Source organism: Neofelis nebulosa, chromosome 15 (assembly GCF_028018385.1).
Source record: "Neofelis nebulosa isolate mNeoNeb1 chromosome 15, mNeoNeb1.pri, whole genome shotgun sequence".
Taxonomy (NCBI): domain Eukaryota; kingdom Metazoa; phylum Chordata; class Mammalia; order Carnivora; family Felidae; genus Neofelis; species Neofelis nebulosa.
This window is the reverse complement of record NC_080796.1, coordinates 20,458,234-20,476,329: the sequence shown is the minus strand read 5'-3', so window position 1 is coordinate 20,476,329 and position 18,096 is coordinate 20,458,234. Positions and strand designations below refer to the sequence as shown.

The window sequence follows — 18,096 nt, the reverse complement described above, 5'->3', positions numbered from 1 at the left end:
TTTTTAAATGGTATCCCACAGTATGCCTTTTTTTTCCTGGTATCATTCCCTTTGCATAATTATTTTGAGATTTATCCACACTACCCCATGTATCGATAGTTTATTTCTGAGAAGTATTCTATTGTGTGAATATACTGTAGTTCATTCATCCATTCACTTATTGATGGATATTTGTGGTGTTTATAAGTTTTAGCTATTGTGAATAAAGCTACTCTAAACGTCTATGTGCAAGTTTTTGTGTGGATTGATGCTTTCAGTTCTCTTGGGAAAATACTTAGGAGATAGTCGAGTGGCCGGTATATATTTACAGCTGTTTTCCAAAGTGATGCACCATTTTATATTCCCACCAGCATCGTATAAGAGTTCTAGTTGCTCTAAATCCTCGTCAGTACTATATATGGTCAGTTTTTAAATTTTAGTCATTCTTGCAGATGTGTGGTGGTATCTCACTATCGTTTCAATTTGCATTTCCCTAATGACAAGTTACGTTGGACCTCTTTTTTGTGTATTTGTCACCCCCATATCTTGGATTAAGTACATGTTAAAATCTTTTGTCTTTTTATGTAGTTGTTTATGTATTCGGGATACAAGTTCTTTGTCAGATGTGTTTTACAGACATTTACTTTTCATCTGGTGACTTAATCTTTTCATTTTCATGACAGTATCTTTTGAAGATCAAAGTGTTGATTTTGATGAAATCAATTTATTACATTTTTCTTTTACTGTTTTTGCTTATTTAAGAGATCTTTGCCAAACCCACGTTTACTAAGATTTTCTCCTATGTTTTCTTCTTCTTTATTTTAATTTTTTAAAAGTTTGTTTTGAGAGAGAGAGTATGCATGAAAATGGGAGGGACAAAGAGAGAAGGAGAGAGAGAATCCGAAGCAGGCTCCGTGCTGTCAGCACAGAGTCCAGTGCGGGGCTTGATCCCACCAGCCATGAGATTGAGACCTGAGCCAAAACCAAGAGTCGGATGCTTAACTGACTGAGCCACCCAGGCATCCCCTCCTATGTTTTCTTCTAGGAATTTTCTAGTTTTGGCTTTCACATTTAGCTCTATAATCTGTTTCAAGTAAATTTTTATGTATGGTTGAGGTAAGGGTGAAGGATAATTATTATTTTTTTTGGCATGTGGCTATCCATCCAGCTGATGAAAAGATTATCCTTTTCCCATTGAATTGCCTTGATACTTTGTCAGTTAATTGATCTGATCAGTCATCTACAGTTATAATTAGAAAGGGCTGTCATCATATAGACCTAAGTTGTATTTGCAAAGGCAGGAAGGAGGACGTATGTGGCAGGAGTTTTCTCTAGAGATTGGTGTAGGCAGATGTGCCCCCTCCTCCCCCAAACATTTGTCTCCCTTTTGTGTTATAATTTTGTAAGATTTTTGTAGAGGCTTTTCCCCTACATAAAAACATTTTATAAAAATCATTGACAGCCATGAAGCAGTGAACAACATAAGAAACAAATCCATTAATAGGAAATAGTATCATTTTGGCAAGGTCAGATGATGTGGGAAGATACCTCCTACATGTGACAAGATTTCCCAAGAGTCACAAAGCTAATTGCCACAGTGGCAAATATGGTAAAAAGCCTTAGACCTAGAGCACTAGCTACCCGTCAGAAAGGACCTCGTATTGAAAAGGCCTCGTATTGAAAAGGTTACATAAATGATTCTCTCAATGTCAGCGAGATACCTTGTGAGAAACACTAATTCTTCAGACCTGCAACGTACCCCTGGAAGTCCACTCCCAATAATGTACCTTTTGCAGAGGGCCTGACAAGCAGCTAGCACACTTGCTCAAAATACAGCTTCCACACACTGTGGGTCTGTTTGGGTGTTGAAGAGGAGACAAACCAAATAAATTTTTAAAAAAGAAATCAAAATCCAGGTTTATCACCCAGCAGTTTATCAACACCCAGCAATATTCTCAAGAGCCAAAAGATGGAGCAACCTAAATGTCCATCAGCAGGTGAATGGATAAGCAAAGTGTGGTGTATGGATATAGTAGAATATTAGTCTTAAAAAGGAAGGAAGTTCTGGGGCGCCTGGGTGGCTCAGTCAGTTAATTGTCTGACTTGATTTTGGTTCGGGTCATGATCTCACGTTTCTTGAGATCGAGTCCCACATCAGGCTCTGTGCAGAGTGCGCAGAGCCTGCGTGGGATTCTCTCTCTCCCCCTCTCTCTCTGCCCCTCCCCTGCTCACACACACACTCTCTCTCTCTCTCTCTCTCTCTCTCTCTCTCTCTCTCTCTCTTCTCTTTCCAAATATTAAAAAAAGGGGGGGGGGGAGGAAATTCTGACATATGTTTACAACATGGATGAATCTCCAAGAACCTATGCTAAGTGAAAGAAGCTGTTCACAAAAGGATAAATTTTATATGATTCCACTTATATGAAGTACCTAGAGTAGACAAATTCATGGAGACACAAAGCAGGATGGAGATTGCCAGGGGCTAGGAGGAGGAGGAATGGGGAGTTAGTGATTAATTGGTAGAGATCTTTTTCTTTTTTGTAATTTTTTTTTTCTAAGTAAGCGCTATGCCTAACATGGGGCTCAAACTCACAACCCTGAGATCAAGAGTCGTATGCTCCACCAACTGAGCCAGTCTCCCCAATTCTATTTTTTTTTAAGTTTTATAATTTATACCTTATTCTCAATCATCAGAGGAATGCTAATTACTCAAAATGGATTATCCACAAGTTTTTATTTCCCCAATATTAAAATGGATTGGTTGAAATGATACAACACTTGACTAACAAATAACAGTTTGAGAAATGTTGGTATTTTCATAGACCTGAATTTCCCGTTAGCTTTGTTGATAAATTTAAGATGAGCAACAAAAAAGAGTGTTTTGAATGGATTTTTTTCTGTATTCATTTTTGATAATCAGCATTTATTATAACCTAATTCAAAGGTGAATTTACTTTTTCTGTCTATAACTGATCAGAAAGCTATTCATAGTCACTGGCACTCTTGTTACGATGTTTCAGAGTTTAGTGATTACAACAACCTGTGTGTAACTTAAGGTTATATAAACTCTATTTTCTGTGAAAGTTTTAACATTCAGAAGAATGAGGTTAGTTGTGGCCAGTGAAGTGCAGATGTGATTACACATCACGTTCCAGCAATACCAGTTATGTGTGGTTCCTTGGGGTAAATTACTGGTCCATGTTTAGAATTAAGCCTGATTGTGTGTATGTGCTTTCTATTTTTTATTTTAATGCTCTCATTAATATGTACTTGGTATTTTGTTTTCAGAAGGGGACCATCTGGACCAAGATTTGGACCTAGAAATGATAAAATTAAGCAGTAAGTTCCTGAGATACTCATTTGTTTAAGTGATTTTATCATATTTCTGTGTGGACCCAGAGTTGGCAAACTACAGCCTAGGAGCCAAATCTGGTTACTGCCTGTTTTTCTAAATAAAGTTTTATCGGAACACAGCCATGCCTGTTTTCTTATTGCCAGTGGCTGCTTTCAAACTACCATGGCAGATTTGAGTAGCTGTGACAAAGACCTTATGGCCCACAGAATCTAAAATACCTATTGTCTGTCTGGCCCTTTACAGAAAAAACTTTGCTGAGCCCAGATGTAGACTGACTATAACTACAGGATTGTAAAAATCCAGTAACTTTCTATTTTCACAAGGCTACCTCTGAATCATAGCTAAGGAAATCTGGTGCCTGTTTGTTGGTTTTCTTAACTTGATTACTTTATGTCAGATGCATTTATTTAGCATAATCTCAAGGTCAGTTTTGGTTTAAATCTGTGCTTGAGTCCCATTTTCAGAATAATAGATGTAATATCATAGGTTTGGTTTTTGGAAGTGCAGTTGTTTTTTGTATCCCTCCAGAATGTTGTCATATCTGTTACTTATTCTAATACATATATTGATCTAAGTTTTATGGGTAATTAATTTTCCGTTTAAACCTTTATCTGTATATGTTGGTGGTGGTGGGTGATGGGTAATGTGGTAGTAAATGTATCTAATGTCAGAAGGATCTGAGTCCTGACAAGAAGGGAGACAGAATGGGCAGAGCAGTGAAACAGCTTTGGAAACAGACTAAGTTTTGAATACTAACTATGGACAGTAAACTAAATGGATTCAGGATCTCAGGAGGGATAGCCACTGCTCTAGTTCAGGCTATAGTTGGCACATAGTGGGAAGGGTGCTGTGATAGGAAATCAAGTTACTGTTAAGATACTTGGGCTTTAGTAAGGTAGCCATTGGTATGAAGAAAAAAATATCCACACTTCACCTAATCCTAGCTAATGGATTCTGAAATCAGAACCAAGGTTCCAACAAACTGAGTTCTGGACAGGACGTTTTCATTTTCTCTTACTGTCTGACAGATTGCCCTGAACTTAACAGTCTAAAACAATACGTATTTATCATCTCACGTTTTCCATGGGTCAGGAGTTCAGTCACTGCTTAGGTGGGCTGTCTGCACAGGGTCTCACAAGCCTGAAATCAAGGTTTTGCCAGGGCTGTGATCTATTTACTGACTGAGCTCAAGTAGTATTGACAGGATTCTTTTCCTTGCAGTTGGAGAACCCATGATACTTGCTCCTTCAAGGCCAGCAGAAGAGTCTGCTGCTCCAAGTCTCTGTTGGCCAGTAAAGATACAAAGGACTGCTTAGATTCAGGCAGTCCATAACATGTAGGCAGTAAAAGGAAGAATTGCCAGACCCTCTGGGTTCTCGGACACACCAAAAATGATGATTCCAAAACAAAAGGGGCCGCATGGCTGTAATAGGAGTTGCAGGGTACCCTGTTACAGAGGAGCCGGTTCTGCACTGTAGCTCGGCGGTTTTATAGTCGGCAGATACGCCCTGCAGAAAGCCTCATACATCATCAGAACCTGGGAGGTGGTAAGAAATTGTCTGTGGACAATCTTCTAGGGAGATGAGTGAGAGATGGCTTCACAAGCCATTCATCTTCTCATGTCCTGGGAGGGCTACAAAACATTCAGGGTCATCAGGATGCCATGGCAGAGCTGTTCCTCTACACTGAGCCAGAGTGACTTCTGTTCACCCACATAGTTCTCATACCTAAGCTGCTCTAGAGAAAAGGACTCCATTGATGACACACTTGTTTTTTGTCCTGCCCATATGCTTGCTTTTGTCTCTGATATCCTTCTGCAGAGTGAGCCTAGTACTGAGTATGGCCTATTGAGTGTTCTGAATATGATTTTCCAGCCGAACCCCAAACCGCTGCTGGTTGTACCAAATAGGCATTGCAAACAAAGCATATGTCTATGTGAACAAGTGCCAGGCACACACACATGAATATGTATATGTACATATTAATTAGCACAATATCTTTGGTGATCACAGAATTTTAGAAAAGTAAGGAATTGTTGAGTAAGTATAATGGTTCTCACTCTAGAGCTAAAATCTTGCCAGACTTAAAAGGTGGTCAGTCATCTAAACCTTGTGGGCACAGACTCATGGATGCTTATTTAACCAGGGCATGACTCCATGTGTGTGCCCAGAATGCCCCAAGATGGCAGAGCACAATCTACCAGACAGCTTGCCCATGGACAGATACCTGGCATTAGTCGAGTAACCAAAATTGTTAGCGCTGTTAGCGCTGGTGAGTTCTTTAAGCTGTTATCACCATGTAATTTATAACATTTTAATACAGGGTGTTTCTTGACCTCATGGATCAGCAACATTATTACTTTGTTTGAATTCGATTGGCATGTTGCCACCAGATTATTTTCACAAAAAATATTCAAGTGTTTGAGGGAAGATTTTTTTTCTGGTTAGATTTAAAGTAATCACTTGCCTGTATAAAATGTATGATTCTCTTTGGAATGTTTTCTTTGCTTTTAAGTTAAATAGCTTTATAAATGCAACTCTAATGGATTACAGTCATTCTCTGTTCTGGGTAGAGAATTTCCTAACTATAGTCTTGGTCCAATCAGTTTAACTTTATAAAAAGGCCCCCAAGGAATGTTCCATGATGTAACAGCAATATAGTTGCAAAAATACAGCATAACTTTAAACCTTCTTTTGTTAACAGTACCTTAAAAAGCCACAAGATGGGGGTGTTAACTGTAAAAATAAATATTTTCTTTATAAAATAAGGGAAAAGTGTTGCTGAGCACTTTTCTCTTCTTAATGGAAGAACACTGACAGTAAGCACAGGGTAAGGGTTAGGCATTGTGCTAAGCGTTTAAACATTATTACATCTAATTCTCACACGTGAGAGACGATCATGTGGGAAAATATGAGGCTCCAAGAGGTTTGTGACAGACTCCACAACACCGCAGCTTCCCTGTTGATTAGAATAGGGACGTTTCAGGAATACAAGTTGTGTCAGACTCTAAGGATGACTTAAGTCAACGTTGAAATACCTTTTCCTTTCTGCATGTTTTATCCTTTCCTGGGTATGTTCTCTCTTGTGTCCTTTCTTCTACCATCCGACTCTCCTTTAACTGGAAATGATATAAATCTCCACACCCTCCTATACAAACTTGCTTTTCCTTTGAGTTCTTAATTTTTTCTTTCAGTCAATGCTCATCATCTACGGACGCTCAGTTGCTCAAATTATAAATCTAGAAGTCCTGCACCCTTTTCTTGCCCCAGCTTCTTCACCAATGTCCAGTGAATCACTCGATACTTGAAATATCCCCTCCTCTTACCTAGAACTTTCCTACCATCAACCACTTTCATTACTCTGCCCAATTCATACTTCTCCCCTCAAAACTCAGTACCAGGATCTCGACGCCATCTCTCTCTGATCCAGGCTGAATTCATCTAGGCTGCATGACTGGTACCATGGGCTTCCTTCCATTGTGGCACTTAACACATGTAGTATAATCATGGATACCAGTTTTCCCCAGTAGACTGTAATCTTTCTAAAGACTGGACTTAAAACCTTCACATTGGTGTCCTCAATAAATAGTATCATAATAATTCCTTAATAAATGTTTTTTGAATGAATGAGATATTTCATTCAGATCCGAAAATATTTGTTGAATGCCTACTGGGCACATTTCACATGACCTAGGAAATAAAAGGACAAGTGGGACAGTCTCTGCTTTGAAGGCATTTGAAGTGTAATGATGAGGATAGGATCAACATAAAATACAAATAGAACCCAGTACTGTTAACTGCTGTGAAAATGTAAAAGGTAATTGCAAAATAGGTTATTGCTTGTTTTTAAAAAATTACCCTTTATATTAAAACAAATAGATAATTTTTTATCTTCTATGAACTAAACTTCTATGGAAGTTGTGTTCTGGGCATGAGAACATCTTAAAATACAGAAACCCAATTATGAGATTGTCCATTATTAAATAAGGGTTTTATAGTAGCTGGATTGAGTGTTATACCAGTGGATGGTGAACTTTATTTTGCTTTAGAATCGTGTAGTGTATTAAATGTCTATAGGAGCCATCATCTGATCATGTGTAGGGCTGCAGCACATGTTGTCCATTCCTACCCTGCAGAACCGCCTTACTTTAGGCTGTTGTCATCTCCTGCAAATGTTGAAAATAGCTACTTGGGTATTTCAAAACTAGTCGTTGATGAACAATAGCTGTGTTTCTGTTACAGTTGTCACAGTGAAATGGAGACCTCCAGGGGCGCCTGGGTGGCTCAGTCGGTTGAGCGTCCAACTTTGGCTAAGGTCATGACCTCACAGTTCGTGAGTTAGAGCCCCGCATTGGGCTCTGTGCTGACAGCTCAGAGCCTGGAGCCTGCTTCAGATTCTGTATCTCCCTCTCTCTCTGCCCCTCCCCCACTCATGCGTGCCCTCGCTCTCTCTCTCTCTCTCTCTCTCTCTCTCTCTCTCTCTCTCTCTCTCTCTCTCTCTCTCTTTCTCTCTCTCTCTCTTTCTCTCTCTCTCTCTCTCTCTCTCTCTCTCTCTCTCTTTCTCTCTCTCTCTCTCTCTCTCTCCTCTCTCTCTCTCTCTCTCTCTCTCTCTCTCTCTCTTTCTCTCTCTCTCTCTCTCTCTCTCTCTTTCTCTCTCTCTCTCTCTTTCTCTCTCTCTCTCTCTCTCTTTCTCTCTCTCTCTCTCTCTCTCTGTCAAATATAAAAACATTTAAAAAAAATAAAGACCTCCAGGTATACTGCCTCATTATATCTTCCTCAGGTAACTGGGTATGCTTTTGCAGGATTTATACTCAAATTGTTTGCTTATTCAACAAATGTTCATTGAATGGGTACTCTGCTCTGAGCACCGTGGCTGGTACTAGGGCTGCAAAAGTGAACAAGATAGGCACGTTTTCTGCATTCATCGAGCTTAGTGGGGGAAAGGCAGAAAATCGGTATGTACTTTCACTTAGTGTTAAATGCTCTAAATGGAGAAGTGGGATGGGGACGGGCTGTGTCACAGCTCTAAGAGTTAGTGCAGTACGCTCCTTGCACATTTGAACTTAAGTTCCATGAGAGCCAGAATTGTCTGCTTTCTTCAGTACTGTCTTCCCAGTGCCTGAAACAATACATAGTGGGCTCTCATTAATTATTAGATATATTAATTAGTTGCTTAAGTATTTGTGCTATTGTTCTTAGATAGGGTGAACATCTTTAGCTCTTTGTTTAGATGGTTAGGAATTGCAACAAGACATCTTAGGGATTCAGGGACTTGTTAGATCTTTTTGGGCAGAAGAGAGTTCTGCTTGTCCCAGCTTAGATCTGCTTCAGTCTAATATTCAGTAGAATCTGAGGCACAGAACTCTGGGGAGCTGTGGTGAACCCTGAGTCTGTGTGTGGATAGTCAGTGGGTATACCATAAGAAGGAAGGACTGTCATCACACATAGCAATTGCTACTTGAATCTGAGACTACTTCTGAACCCACCTATGTCTAATGGGGCCTCCATTTTGATTTTAAAGCAAATTTTTTGAAGATACAGCTCTGTGATAGGGAAGAGATAGAACTCTTTTTTAAAAATTACACATCCATGCCTTACTCCTGACTCAATGGGTTAGTTTGAGGGGTAGTGTGGAATAGAGGACAGAGACAAGAGGTGTATTGTGAGTTTTTTTTAAAAAACCTTACAATTGTGACATTGTGAAATTGTGATAATTGACACAGTTCTTTCTTCCCCAACTAGAAACAACAATTACATGTCCTTATATATGCCATATATATAATATATATGTATATACACACACACATACACACTATATAGTGTATGTACATAGTATATATAAAGAGATATATAATCCAATGCATTTTAAACATATTTTGAGTTGTAAGAACCATGAGTTCATTTTATTTCTCCTTTTAAATATTTCACTGGTATGACAATTTTAAGAAGTAATTTAAGGTAATTTTTGTGTAACAGAACAGAGGAAAACTAAACACTGTAAGTTACTTAATGCTTCTGTGTTTATGTACTTGAAGTTACTCTTGAGTGAGAGCAGGCAGCTAAGAACCAGTGAAGATGAATCCTGACACGGGGCTCGATCTCCCGACCCTGAGACCATGACCTGAGCCGAGAAATCAAGAGTCGGATGGATGCTCAACCGACTGAGCCATCCAGGCACCCCAAAGATTAAATCTTTATTAGACAGTCTGAAATTTGGTTAGAACAGGCCCTCATCACCAGACATAAAGGAGGAAATTATATTTTCATTTTGAAAAACAGCAAAACAATTTTTCCTTTCTGCTCTCTCTTGGCCGCTTCAAAACCTTTCCAGGTGTGCCAGTGTCTTAAACCCTGTTTGTTTATGAGAAAACTGATGAGCAGTGAATGGTTATAGCCCCTGATTATCAGTGTACATTTCCATTTTGGAAACTGAATATTTTTATAAGCTGATAACATCCTAGGCAAACTCCTTTGTTAGCCTTAGTGTATAAACACAGCAGAAGTACGTTATAGCTGTGTCTGTGATGCCCCAGTAGCCTGTTGAAAAGCAGATTAAACTGGATTAGAGTCAAGCTATTTGACTAAATTCTAAAATTACTGGACATTCTGGCAGTACATTTAATTTGCAGGAACAGGGCTAAAAACAAGCCATCTTTAAGTTAAATATTACTTTTACTTATCTTTAATTGCCTGGGTATTCAAGCCCACAAATGGAAGGGCATTGCTACATAAAAATGTTTTGAGTTGAATAATTGTCTGAGAACTTGCTATTTTCTATCATGGAAGTTTTCTAATGAAAGTTTCAGCAATTATAAAATTCTTAAAAGAAAAAATAATTTTTAAATCTTTCTTTTAAACTAGTGTTCAGAATCAGGTGGATGAAGTTATTGATGTCATGCAAGAAAATATTACAAAGGTAATTGAAAGAGGGGAGAGACTAGATGAACTACAGGACAAATCAGGTACAGCTACCTCATATATTTCTTGATATTGTTAATCTGTGTTTTGATAGTTTTTTTCTCCTCACATTCCTCTAGCCAAAGTTTAGGAATCTTGATTTAGGACAATGATATTTGGTCCTTAAGTTTGTGATTTTAGTACTTTAATTTTAGCTCCCTTTATTTGAATCATCTTACTGCATTATTTGTTTGGTTGAAGATGGAAATTTTTAAAATTTATTGTTGAATAGAGTAGAAATTTTTTTGCCTTATTATGTTGATATGCTTTGTGTTTCTCATACTCTCAGGGAGGAAGTCTAATCACTTATTTTCAACACTTATGTCAAATTTAATCTGATGTTTTTATCTTATGCTTTTTCTGGCGACTCAGCAACATTTCTTTACTGCCAAATGTTAGTCTCTCTTGTAACAGTTGCTGTCACATGTTAGGTATTCAAATATTGTTTCAATGATGAATAGCTAAATACCTGATTAATCCTGGACAGACTTGTCTAACCAAAAAACTTAACCACTTTTAAAATTCATTGTTTTCCTTCAAAGTCAGTCTCTTTTTGTATCTTCTAAGAATCTAACCTTCTCCACATGTAGATTTTTTTTCTATAGGTGTATCAAGTACTTGAATTTTTAAAGAGTATTTTCTTACCAGAACTCATATGTTTATGTGAAAACATTGAGGGCCCTGGGAAGACTTCTCTTAATCTTACTGTAAAAATGGGCTGAGCAAACTGACCTGTACTTTTGTGTACTTTTTGTGCTCTTTCTTTTCTCCCAACACGGATTGCCAGTTTGTGGGTGGAGGAGAGGGAGGATGTTGTTTTCGTGCTTAAAAGGGAATGCATTTGCAGAAGTAGAAATTAATATTTTCTTGTCTTTGTGTGACTAGATAAAAGAATCCTGTTATGTCGTTTAATCCTTCTCTCCATCCTCTATGTGATATAGAAAGCTTATCGGATAATGCAACTGCTTTTAGCAACAGATCGAAACAACTTCGAAGGCAAATGTGGTGGCGTGGATGCAGAGTAAGTCAGAAGCTATTGGATAAGTGGCCCAGCATCTCAGGTGGTCTTCGAAGAATATAGGGCCTCTAGATTTGAAGCTCTGGGGGGAGGGCAGGGACCACCGCTGCCTTGCTTCTTCTATCTCCTGAACTTGGGATGTGCTGGGAGTCAGTAAATATTTGTTGAATAATTGATAGCTTTGGGGACAGGAATACCTAAAGGAATCAAGCAGTTCCCAAAGGGATGTTTCCATGGATTTCGTCACAGAAAGTAACCCACATTTTATTAATGATTTAGCTTCTTGTGGACTTATTACCTTATAAGAAATATAAATTTTTCATCTAATTTATTATTAGTACCTTTTTGGAGCCACTTCTAGCATTATATAGAAATATTTAAAAGATGGAGTGGAAGCTAGAGAAAAAGAATTTTCTGTTGAGAAAAATAAAAGTAGTTTATGTCAGAATCCATTATGACAAATGGGGCTTAAAAAAAAATCTCACTATCCTTTATTATTCCAGAGAAATAAGAAATAAAAGAGAAATGTTTAACAAGGGGAAAAAAATGAAAATCAGTACATAATAATATATTCTTAACAAAAATTTTATAGGAATGAATTTACCTCTTAAATATGGCTGCTAATCATTGAACAGAAAATGCTTAAGATTTTATAGTGAATTTCATGTCATGCGAGCAGTTTTCTTTTTCCTCCCAATTCCACGTGTCATTTTTGGCTTTGTTGAAAATCTTAGACATAAACTCACTGTTTTTAATCTCTCACTTTCAAGTTTAGTGATAACTTTCTAAACTTGACTTTGCCATATGCTAAGAATTTCTTCCCAGGATTGTTGTGGAGTTACTTATTTTTGTCTACCTGTTAGGTCATAGTTTCACAAATAGAACTGAGGAAGGGAACATGTTTCATTGTTCCCCTTGTCTGGAATTTTGTTGTCAATTTGTATCCTTTGAAGAATAAATTTTCCATTTTAAGTTTTCCACTTTCGTAGAAATTCTCTGTTCTATAACCTGGTTTGGAAGAGCAAAGGGTCCACGAGCCACTCACTTTCCCCATACGTACACAGGACCCATTTGTGTAGCCACAGAAAGATGATCATAATGTGCATTGTGACTAGCTTTTTTTAGCCATATCTAAATATCTAAATTGTGGTTTTGTACTTACTGGATTTCAGATCAGAAGATCAGAGGAACAGTATGCTTTTAAGGAGAAAAATGAAATTATATTTTTAAATTATATTTCTGAATGGTCCCTATGTCACTGCCATTTTCTCGATTAACTTTAGGAAAGGCTGAGAAAAGGGATATGGGGACAGAGCACAGATCAGAGGTTGCCAATGGCTCAGGGCAGGGAGGTGGATACTGACTATAACTGGGTATGAGGGAATTTTGGAGTGGTGGAAATACCTTATGTTTGACTGGTGGTGGTGGCTGACAACTATATCTTTGTCAAAACCCATCAGAATGAACTTTAAAGGGTGAATTTTATTCTAGAGAAAGTGTATTTCAATAAATCTGACTTTAAAAATAAGTGAGCAAAATTAATCCAACAGGTGGGGAGGGAGAATTTCTACATCTTTTGGTTATCATAATGTTGATAGGCACCTGGTGTCCAAATTGCAGAGCTTCCATGGCTTCTCTTGGTCACTCTGCTTTTCTCATAAGTGCAATGCCACTAAAATGTTACCAGAAACATGTTTCAGGAACGTAACAATAGCTACTTCTTGTTGCTATTTCTGATACTCCTAATGTTTCATGTGTTTATAGTAGCTGGGCATCTTTTTTATTAATGAACCATCTTTAATCAACTATCTGAGAAAGTTTGATGAAAACAAGACTTTCATTTGAATTCATCAGGAAAATCAAACCAATTTATAGCTTATGCATGTTAGGATTAAATGAGGAATGTGACCATTTTATAGAGAAGTGACCTGAAAATATTAAGCAGCTGACTGTGGACTAATCTTAAGAGGTTTCTGCTCTTGCTAATGAATTTGGATGTAAATTAAAAAAAAAAAAAAAGTTTCTGCTCTCAACTGAGAAACTGGCACACGGAGTGCCCTTAGGCAAGCCACTTATTAAATGAGGTTATTCATGAAGAATTGAAATTATATTCCTCAGAATGGAGACAAAAAATGCCAAGAAGAGAGTAAGGGAACAAAGACCAACAGAATTCTCATATACTTTGAGTATAAGTGTCATAAAAAACGCTGCTTTGTATATAGTGAAACAGTTGTATTAAATGCCTTTGTTATTCACCATATCCTGACACTTTTGAACAGAGTTGCTAAAATTTCATACTTTTCCTGGTCTCATATTAGAAGCATGAGAAATCATAGACAAATGTTCAGGCTCTTGAGGGCTTTGATTGTTAACTGTTTGCTGTGCAGTAAGTACAGCCTTGGACAAAATCCAGTCAAGCAAAATGCTTGAATTTGGGAACTCTGATTATTTACAAAAAGATGCAAATAGCCAGCAAGTTCACATGAGAAAAAATGTGAAAAGCTTTCAAGGATTGAGCCTGTTCATTGATGAGTTAGTATCATAAATAGCACTGCAGATAATCTTGACTTTATTAACAAGTCAAACATTAATATCTATCTTATGCCTTTTTGTGTGTTGTAGATAAAAGCCATCATGGCTTTGGTTGCTGTTACCCTTTTGCTAGTGATTATCAGTAAGTATTTATTGGACTAGTAATTTTGTGTGGGGCATTATTTGTTTTAGAGTTCATTTTAATTTCCCTTTTAACTTATTTTCAGTTGACCCAGTATGACTAATGTCAGGACTGAGTAATGACTTCTGACCCAAGTCAGGACCTCTTAACCTAGGATCTGTAGCTCTGACAATGTTTGTAAATTGTATGTAAAGTTTTACATTTTGGCATATGTACATTTTTATGGGAGAGAATCTATATCTTTTATCAGATTCTCAAAGAGAACTTTCTACCCCCCACCCCCACCCACAAATACAGGGCTAAGCTCTTTGAGGCCAGATATGGCTACTCTTACACCCATTTTCTATTACTAACTTTAGGTATGGAAGCTTGTATTTTGTACTATGTTTGGAAGACAAATCCAGATAAATTTTCACCATATGATAGTTTTTTGTTTTGTTGCTTTTTGTTTTGGATTTGAACTTGATTTCAGGCATTTAAGCATTAGTCTTCTCCTTTCCTTTGTATTCTTATTAAAGTCGGGTCATTTTTATTATCTCTTTTTCTCCAAAGCCTCTTTACCTATGTTTACAGGGATTTTTATGAAGATTTAGAAAGGGTCTCAAAATAACCACTTGAAAAATTCCATGGTGATACCCCTTTTAAACAGAACAGTTTGTCCCAAAGAAATATTGCTGATCCTCGTTATTCGTGGATTCTGTGTTTGGGAATTCACCCACTGGGTGACACTGATTGGTAAACCAGAAATCAGTATCGAGGTGCTTTCCCAGTCATTGGCAGCCGTGTTGAGAGCAGAGAAAAATTTGAGGCTTCTGACGTGCACGTTCCCAGCTGATGTCCAATGAGGCCATGGTCTGCCTTTCTAGTTTCAGCTCATAAAATAAGTATTTAGTGCCACATTTCTCACATTTTTGTGCATCTTGTTGATTTCACTGTTCAAAGTGGCCCCCAAGTGTAGTGCCGAAGTGCTGTCCAGCCTCAGGAAGGCTGTGATGTACCCTATGGAAAATAAATGTGTTAGATAACTTCATTTGGGCATGAGTCATATAGTGCTGTTGGCCAGGAGCTTAATGTTAATGAATCAACAATATATATTAAAAGGTACAGAAAACACAAGGTTATATATTGATTGGTTGACAGAAATGTAACCAGGAGCTTGCAAGAATTTAACCCTGCATGTTCCCTACCAACAACGATTCAGTCAGTATTCACTGATTCGATGTTTGTGGTGACTTTATAGAACGTAACTACTGTAGATACCAAGAATGGACCATATATTTATGGTGGATAATTTGGAAAATATGGAATAAAACATTAGTAAAACTCAACTGTAATCTTACTACACAGATAGCTACTGTTAATATATTAAACATGCTTTTCAAATATATCCTATATACTTTTTTATAAAGTGGATAATATTTATAATATTTAAATTAGCAGCTGTCTGCTATGGTAATACTGCCATAATCTGCTTGATCAAAATGCCAATATTAGGGGTACCTGGCTGGCTTGGTTGGTAGAGCATATGACTCTTAGTCTTGGGGTTGTAAGTGTGAGCCCCACATTGGGTGTGGAGATTACTTAAAAATAAAATCATTTAAAAAAAATGCCAGGGGTACCAGTCGGTTAAGCATCCGACTCTTTTGATTTCAGCTGAGGTCATGATCTCAGGGTCAGGAGATCAAGCCTCTCAAAATAAATAGATAAATAAATTTTTTAAATGGCCAATGTTAGACATTTACTTTGTTTTATGATGTTTTTGCTTATTCTCATTTGTTACCTTTCATCTCAGATCATCTCGAATTTCTTCTTCATTGCCTATTTCCAAAAGTGGACACAGCTACATTTAGGAGCACTGTTGTTAACATAGCATGTGAATCTGATTTTGATATGTTCCTTTCCCATTTCTTTCTTTTGCAGTTCTTATAGTCATGAAATACCGTACTTGATTTGGTGACAGAGATCTTCATTACGCAAGATCTGGGACAACAATAATAAAAGATTGCTGCATAATTTAAATGAAACCCATGTATATAACTTTCAAAACTTCTTTTTCAAGAAACTAAGAGGCAAGTATCACTTCAAATTGGAGCATTGAGAATGTCCAGTTATCTTCTTCCCTTCTAACAAAATGTGTCTTTAAAAATTATGTTTAAGGCAAAGATAGCCAGCCTCTATTTTGCCATATTCCAAGGATCTAATTTGAAACCGGATACTTGCCAGTTTATTGTTTGTATACATAATTAAACAGTGATGGCGATACTGCAGACTGTTAGTAGAAGGACCTGCATTATCGCATCGACCTGGGGTCAGACCGGGAGTCCAGAAAGAAGCCCATGGAGAGCACCAGATCATTGTGCTAGGACATGCACCGTCGTTCCATCGGTATTTGCAAGATTCTTCACACATTACAGTTGCTTTGCGAGCAATTTCCACGTTTATGGGCGTAACAAAAGCTAAATGTTGTAAATGTTGCTGCCTTCAGCTATAACTAAAACATTCCAGTAAACCTATTTTTGACTGTATAAGGGAATGTGTAGTAATTTTTTGGCATTTGGATTATGGAACTGGAAAATTTAAACAATATGAAAAGCATAGTATGGCACCATAAAACTGGAGATAATAAAATTTTTGGAGAACATCATTGGAGTGTTTGAACATGAATAGCATGGTTCAGTCTGTTTCCAGTTAGCCTGCAATAAGGAGGGACAATCCTGATGTGAGTAAATGAACTCCACAGGTAACTTATTCCTTAATTTTGTTTTCTTTGATAGCTTCCCTCTTTAGTCCTTCTGCCAGAAGTGCTAAAAGTAGCAAAATCGTCTTAGAACTTGCTACTTTTGCATTCCTGATCATCCCCTGAGAGATGCATGTTGTACAATCAAGTGTCAAATTAGCCACCAGTAATGATTATAAAAAGCCAGGAGAGTTATCTATCAGTCACTAACCTAATAGCTAGAGTCATCATTAATCTAAGACTGTTTTTACAGCAATAAACTGTATTGTTAACTTTAAAATGTGCCAACAAGTCAAAGTGAAAATACATAGTTCTCTATCAGGGAGGAAGCTTTATCATAACATTAGAGGTTCTGCAGACACTGGTGCACATGGATATGTTGACTGTATGTATGTAACTAAATCTGAGATAGGGTTAATAGAAGAAGCAGTATTTAGGAAAGAAAAATGGTCCTGTGTAGGTTTTATTTCTTTGGTCATTTTAATTCAGGATGTATGAAACACAGAATCTGTTTTTGTTTTAATTCTATAGGCTCAGTACTAAGAGGCAAAATGTTCTGTTTAAATGGAAAGAAATATGAAGGGAGGAGGCATATTAGGAGATACTCAAGGGGCACCCGAGTGGCTCAGTCGGTTAAGCGTCCGACTCGATTTCAGCTCGGTCCTGATCTCACAGTCATGAGATGGAGCCCCGCATTGGGCTCTGCACTCATATCACAGAGCCTGCTTGGGATCCTCTCTCTCTCCCTTTTTTGCACACACTCTCTTTCTCACAAAATAAACACTAAGACAACGACAACAAAAAAGAGATACTCAAGACACCTACAAGTTACAAAGATGTAAATATAATCACTAAATTTTATAGTCCAGTAAGAATATTTTAAAAAAGGTAAAAGTCTTACATACTATAGGGTACTGTCACTGGTCTCTCTTTGTAAATGTCAATTAATGTAAATAACATAAATACTAAATCCTTTAATAAAATAGGGGATATCCAGGAAAATGAGCATCTTAGAATTTTAGTAGCTAATATAGTTCAGGAATGGAAATGTTTTAACAGAGTGGACAGAATCATTCCTAACATATGTATGTGTCTCTTTTATTTGGGATTGGAACTAGATTCATCAGTGGTTAATTTTCCATGGGTAGGTGTAGAAATCTGGTTTCTATGTGATTATTTCTCAAAAAGAATCCACATCTCCAGTGTTTTCTTTTAATAAAGTATGCCACTCTTAAATATAAAAAATAAAATTATAAAACTATTTTTAAAAATTTTAACCTTAGAGGATTTATGTAATAGCGTATATATTAATTTTCTCTGTATTTAAATATGTTGCTGCCGAAAATACTGGTGGCAGGTGTGTCGCTCTCCATACTA

General features: G+C 37.3%; 1 protein-coding gene across 2 annotated transcripts in view; it reads left to right on the top strand.

The window, feature by feature from the left end:
• The window catches only part of VAMP4 (vesicle associated membrane protein 4), a 48,613-nt gene extending 31,483 nt beyond the window's left edge, over positions 1–17,130 (top strand). For both annotated transcript variants that reach the window (XM_058702319.1, XM_058702318.1), the window contains 5 exons: positions 3,268–3,318; positions 10,195–10,295; positions 11,232–11,311; positions 13,931–13,982; positions 15,903–17,130. In XM_058702319.1, coding sequence (XP_058558302.1) covers positions 3,268–3,318; positions 10,195–10,295; positions 11,232–11,311; positions 13,931–13,982; positions 15,903–15,931 — 313 coding nt within the window. In that variant the 3' untranslated portion in view covers positions 15,932–17,130. The remainder of the gene's footprint in view (positions 1–3,267; positions 3,319–10,194; positions 10,296–11,231; positions 11,312–13,930; positions 13,983–15,902) is intronic.
• Positions 17,131–18,096: the final 966 nt, after the last annotated feature.